The sequence below is a fragment of the Octopus bimaculoides genome, chromosome 11, assembly GCF_001194135.2.
Source record: "Octopus bimaculoides isolate UCB-OBI-ISO-001 chromosome 11, ASM119413v2, whole genome shotgun sequence".
Taxonomy (NCBI): domain Eukaryota; kingdom Metazoa; phylum Mollusca; class Cephalopoda; order Octopoda; family Octopodidae; genus Octopus; species Octopus bimaculoides.
In genome coordinates, this window is record NC_068991.1 from 20,989,170 (window position 1) to 20,995,707 (window position 6,538).

At 35.3% G+C, this 6,538-nt stretch overlaps 1 protein-coding gene across 1 annotated transcript in view; it reads left to right on the forward strand.

Annotated features, from left to right (window-relative positions):
* Window positions 1-6,301, forward strand: part of LOC106869206 (organic anion transporter 3) — a 17,281-nt gene extending 10,980 nt beyond the window's left edge. The window contains exons 5-6 of the mRNA XM_014914854.2: window positions 293-365; window positions 2,989-6,301. Of these exons, the coding sequence (XP_014770340.2) occupies window positions 293-365; window positions 2,989-3,171 (256 nt within the window). The 3' untranslated portion in view covers window positions 3,172-6,301. The remainder of the gene's footprint in view (window positions 1-292; window positions 366-2,988) is intronic.
* The last annotated feature ends 237 nt before the right edge of the window (window positions 6,302-6,538 follow it).

Below are 6,538 nucleotides of genomic sequence, written 5' to 3' on the forward strand. Positions count from 1 at the left end.
TATATATATATTGGAAGGTTTGGAGGTGATGTACAGGAATTATATATTAGAAAAAATAATAATCAGGTACTCAGATGTCTGGAGGGTTGAATATTTACAGATTTTTATTCATATGTCACATGTTTTATAAATTACCGTTTTCACCTAGTCTTGTAGGATTATCAAATTTTGATTACACATTGAAAGAATGTTTCTTTTTGACTTGTTTCAGTCATCAGTAATTCTATGTTTTACTTGCTTCAGTCATTCGACTGACATCATATGAATATACATTTCTTTGTATCTTATACAGAGGTATCGGATTTGGTATGTCTGTGATTCTCTCAAGAACTGGAAGTACCATAGCCCCGTATTTCAAGCTATTAGTAAGTAAATTATTTCATGTAGGAAACAACCAGTTTTACATAATTTGCATTATTAATCATTGTATATTTATATTTAGTTTGCAATATTCTTGATGTGAATTCATGCGTTGAAACAAGCCTTATTGTATTTTGGAAGGGTCATTACGCCAATAATGATAAACACACGCCCTGATTCAATATTATTTCTTTATTGTTAGTGAATCGGATAAATGTCTAATCATCTGACTAATCAATTTTTTTGTTGAATTGGTTGTTTGTCGAAGTCCTTTCGTTGCTATCCTCGGCCTCATCAATGACATACTTTCTCTCTTGAAAGTCTGCTTTTAGTCTATCTGAGAATTAGTCTTACACCTGTATTTTTGTATGCCTGCATGCATGTATGCTTATACGTGCGTGAGTAGATATATGGTTATTTATATGTGAAGTGTGAGAGTAACCGAAGAGTATGAGTGTGTGCGTGTGTCTGCGTGCGCGCGTGGTGTTTGTGTGTGTGTGGTTGTCTGTATACACTCACGTATCTTTTATTTATTTATTTTTCATTTGACATTTTTAAATGTTTATTTTTTTTATTCTTGTAACCCCAACATTATACAAATTTCAAAATTTTAATTAACATGGAAGTAGCAACTTATCCAAACGCGAGATAGACCGCAAGCCAACGCATTTCAATCAAATCCCCAAAGTGTTGACACGGGATCTCCTAATGACAATGAAGACTTCGTATAATTAAAGTATCCTTGGCCTGAAGAGTAGCTTGCTGTCTACCCACCGTTTGGATAATTTGCTACTTCCGAAGATCCGAGGTTCCACTAGCTATGAAACATATGTAGCCTGGACTTTATCTACCCCATTCCTAATTTTCGGGGACACACACGCATACATAGAAATATAATATATATATATATATATTTATATAGATACATATGTATGTTATCAATCAGTTTCATTTCTGTATTTCTTGTCCATAGAGAAAGAGCCGGACTCTATAACATAGATTCAAGGCTCCTTCATTGGAACTTTTATCAACATCATCTAGCTATTTGTGCATATGTGTGTTTGTGCAGTATTTGGTGTTAGTGTATGCGCAGATTTGTATGTTTGTTTTATGGATGCGTTTTTATGTATATATTTTCATGTCTTGGCGTATGCACATGTATTTATGCGCAGATTTGTATGTTTGTTTTATGGATGCGTTTTTATGTATACATTTTCATGTCTAGATGCATGCATATGTATTTATGTGCTGAATTTTTGGAAAGTTTTACATATCTTTACAGTTCCATTGATGGCCTGAATCTGTAGTCTTCTAATCAGCCTTTTTCTTTCAAATTTTGAGAACCCTAATTTTTCCAGGTTTTTGTTGAGGCAGTTCGATACATATCCCAATGCCCCAATGTATGTATGTATGTATGTATGTACATGGTTATGTATTGGGTTGTTGGATAAACTCGTTCCTTTATCTCCACTATTATTTGAAATGATACAATAACTATTTCATTGCAGTGTTTTATGGACTTTCTTTTGTAGCTCTTCTCTTTCTCCACAACAACCTTATTCATGGTTTTTGAAATTTGAATACATTTTACTTCTTTTAAGATATATGCTGATTGTTAGACATATAGAACACAATGAGAAAGTGGAACGATGACAAGCACTCATGAACAATGAAAGAGTTGTCAAATTGTAGCAAGGATTAAAATAAATGAACACAAAAAAAAACAAGACAAAAAAAACGAATTTATCTAACAAACCTGTATATAATATGTATGTATGTATATACGTACACTATATATATACATAAATACACATACACACATATATATGTATATATGCACACACATAAATACCTACAAGCTAGCATGCATGCATACATACATAAGTACATACATACATATATACATAAATACATACGTTCAGATCCTAGCCATCACTGGAACTGTAAAGCTCTGTAAAGTATATATGTCTAGATATGCAAGTATATGCACGAGAAGACCTGCGTAAAACATAAGTTACAAATATGCATATATACATACATACATGCATGCATACGTACGTACGTGCGTACATACATACATACATACATACATACATACATGCATATGTACTACATACACCGTTGTTGCAATTCCAATGAAGGAGCTTTGGATTTAGGTTAGAGACCGACTCTTCTCTATTACCAAGAAATCTTGAAATAAAGCTGAATAATGACATACATACATACATACATAATACATACATACATACATACATACATACATGTTATAGGGTAGTGCGAACCGAAAACATCCCGGTAAAGGAATTTAGTAAATCTCATGTATGTATACATGTGTGTATGTATAACATGAATGAATGTACATATGATTGACCGTTGACTGAACACTATTCAATTTTTTTTCTCCGTGTTTTTCTCCTTGTCTCCGTATTCTTTCTGTTGAAGAGCGTAGCTCGAAACGTTAAAGACTTTCCGTATTCCCGAGCGTCATACTAATACATCCTTTTGTTATTTACACCACCTGTCCTCGTCTGTTGTTGTTTTTTCGTACATTCTCCCATATATATATATATATATATATATATATATATATCAGTATGCATGTATCTACATTTTGTTTTCTTTATTTAGGCTGTACACGTTCCTTGGGCTTCCGGTATTATCTTGGGAACTGGATGTGCAATTGCTGCCCTACTGGTTTTGTTTGTTCTACCAGAAACGAAGAACCATATTTTACCACAGACCGTTGAAGATCTAAATAAAATGAGGGCTGAAGAAAAAGAAAAGAAAATGAAAATAAAAACAATATCATAGTGGAAGAAGAAAAAAAAGGTTTCAATCACGTTTTTACTCATGAGGATCTGGATTTATTCTTGGGTTAAAGATTTCTTATCTAGGTACAGCGCCAGTTATTTGGAGACGAATTTTGAATCAATCAAAGGAATCTTAGCAATAGACTGATATTTTGTCTCATCGTTCTCAGAAATAGGAAAAACAACATTGATCTCGATAGGTTTTGAACTCAGAACGCAAAGCACTAAAAAGAAAAAAAGTACTGCATGGGATCTATGCCTGAGGCTGTAAAGAATCTACTAATCCACCATCTTTCTTCCGTAAGTAATCGTTTTAAACTTAAAGACATAATTTGAAAATTGGGGGCATGAATTAGCCAATTAAATCTATACCTGTACTTTACTAGTACATTATTTTATCGACTTTGGTAAAGCAAAGTTAACGTAGGTAGTATTAACTCAAATCGTAAACACAACAAATAAATAGTCCAATGCATTTGTTTCAAATTATTGCACAAGAGCAATGGTATTTAGAAGTTGATTACAGTGACCTCAGTACTTGGCTGGTACTTGATTTTATCGACCCCAAAAGGACGAAAGGCAAAGTTGACCTCGGTGGGATTTGAAGTCGGGACATAAAGAGATAGGACGAGTGCCTAGAGGCACTTTGTCCAACGCACTAACGATTCTGCCAGCTGGCTACCTTACCTTTATTCTATAAATGTTAAAAATTTTGGCACAAGGCCAGTACTGGTACTTTATTATATTTAAACTCAGATTGTAAAGAGCTGGAAGAAATTTTGCTCAGCATTTTGTTCGGCGCTGTAATGATTTTGCCATCTCGTCGCTTTATCCTTCTATATATACAATGATTTTAAATTCTGGTACAAGGCCACCAATTTCGAAGGGGGTGGGGAGCGGGGATATGTCGAGTATATTGATCTCAGTGATCAACTGGTACTTATTTCATCGTTCCCAAAAGGATGAAGGCAAAGTTGACCTCTGCAGTATTTGAACTCAGAATTGCCGCAAAGTATTTTGTCCGGCACGGTAATGATTCTGTCAACTCACCGCTTTTTGTTCTATAAATAATCCTTTCTACTAAAGGCACAAGGCCTGACATTTTTTTTGGTGGGGGGGATATAAGTCGGTTACATCGACCCCAATGCGTAAGTGGTACTTATTTCATCGACTCCGAAAGGAAGGCAAAGTCGACCTCGGCGGAATTTGAACTCAGGACGTAAAGACAGACGAAATACTGCAAAGCATTTTGTCAGGTGTACTCGTCGCCTTTTATTCTAAAAATAATAAAAACGCCTCTGCGTCTTGTGTTAATTAAACTTTTATCTGTGCAAAGCGTTTTAATACATCTGTGTTAATCATCCATAATTATTTGCAAACTTTCAGTCAGCCCTTGTTTCATGTTGTTGTTGTTGCTGGCACTCCGTCGTTTACGACGTCGAGGGTTCCAGTTGATCCGATCAACGGAACAGCCTGCTCGTGAAATTAACGTGCAAGTGGCCGAGCACTCCACAGACACGTGTACCCTTAACGTAGTTCTCGGGGATATTCAGCGTGACAGTGTAACAAGGCTGACCCTTTGAATTACAGGCACAACAGAAACAGGAAGTAAGAGTGAGAGAAAGTTGTGGTGAAAGAGTACAGCAGGGTTCGCCACCATCCCCTGCCGGAGCCTCGTGGAGCTTTAGGTGTTTTCGCTCAATAAACACTCACAACGCCCGGTCTGGGAATCGAAACCGCGGTCCTATGACAGCGAGTCGGCTGCCCTAACCACTGGGCCATTGCACCTCCGCCCTTGTTTCATATCCTGAGTAATATAAAACTTTTCTTTCATAAGTTCGTAGTTACATTGGTTATTAAAAAAATGGGTATGTTTATCATATATGATACACGGGTGCCAGGGAAATATGCCCAGTGCATCACACGATACATAGGACAGGCAAAGGGTTAGTGGTAACGAGGGAGGAAACTGGCAATATCGATTGAACAAAAGTCAATGTACTCTGCAGTATTAAGTTACGTCATTATATGATTTAAGTTCAAATCTCATCATGGTTGATCTTGCCTTTTTATCATCCTCTATTGAAGAAGATAAAACAAAGTACCAGCCAAGTTAATATAAACTATTATGCAATTTCAAATCCCATCCACATTCGTGACCTTGTTCCGTCCATGCTTGCAACCCTTATGATCAAAATGGTGGGACATGGAGTTATCAGAAATAGTAGAGCAGGAAACTAAAGGCATATTTCATTACACCCGTTTATGTTTAAGATCAAATCTCGCTTTTTATCTCCCTTGTATAAACGAAAAGTAGGGTAATGTACAGAAGTCATATTAATCGACAGTTTGCTCTATCACACAAATCTATTGTCGTCTGTCAATGATTAAAATAAATACAGTAATACCTCACTTTAAGAGGACACGCTTTACGTGACTCTGGGTTCAAGAGTTTTATTTTTCAAACATAAGTAAACGAACTGCAAAAGTTTCTGCTACCACAACAAACGCTTCTACGTGTTACCGAGAAGTTTATAAAATGCTTCTTCTAAGGAAATAACTCTCTAAGTCCGTCTACGATTGCTTGTGAATCAGCGATTGCATCTACAAGTGATGGTGTGCAAGAGTTTAGTGCGTGTGTAAGTGATTCAGAAAACGATAATAATAATAATAATAATAATAATAATAATAATAATAATAATAATAATAACAATAATAATAACAATAATAACATTTTTTATCATAAATGATCTTAACATTCATTGTTCTTAACATGAAATATTCTTTACATTTTACTATTGTTTTATTGCCATCCATTTACGAATATTATAAATTTTATAGACAAAATATTTTTCTGGGACGAATTAGGATTTATAACATTGCTACTATGGGAAATTATTGCTCTGTTTTACGAGCTTTCGCTTTACGAGCGATCTCATGGGAACATTAACTCGTATACCAAGGCATTAGTGTATGGTTATCATTGGTGCTACTATCCAGAAGAGTTTCCTTTGAATTATAACATTTCCATCACATCTTGGTTTAAATCTTCACAGTATTTTAATGTATTTGTTTTCACATTATTGTCACAAAATATTAATGTTATTCAGAATAAATCGAATTACAACAAATTATCTTTTACTTGTTTTACTCATTGCACTACGGCCATATTGGATACCGTCTTGAAGTGTTTGGGCGAAGAAATCGACTCCAGTTTTAATTTCCCTTAAAGCCTGGTACTTATTCTATCGGTCTCTTTCGTCAAATCGCTAACTTACGGAAACGTAAAGAAACAAACACCGGGTTTCAAGCGGTAGTGTGACACACACACACACACACACACACACACACACACACACACACACACA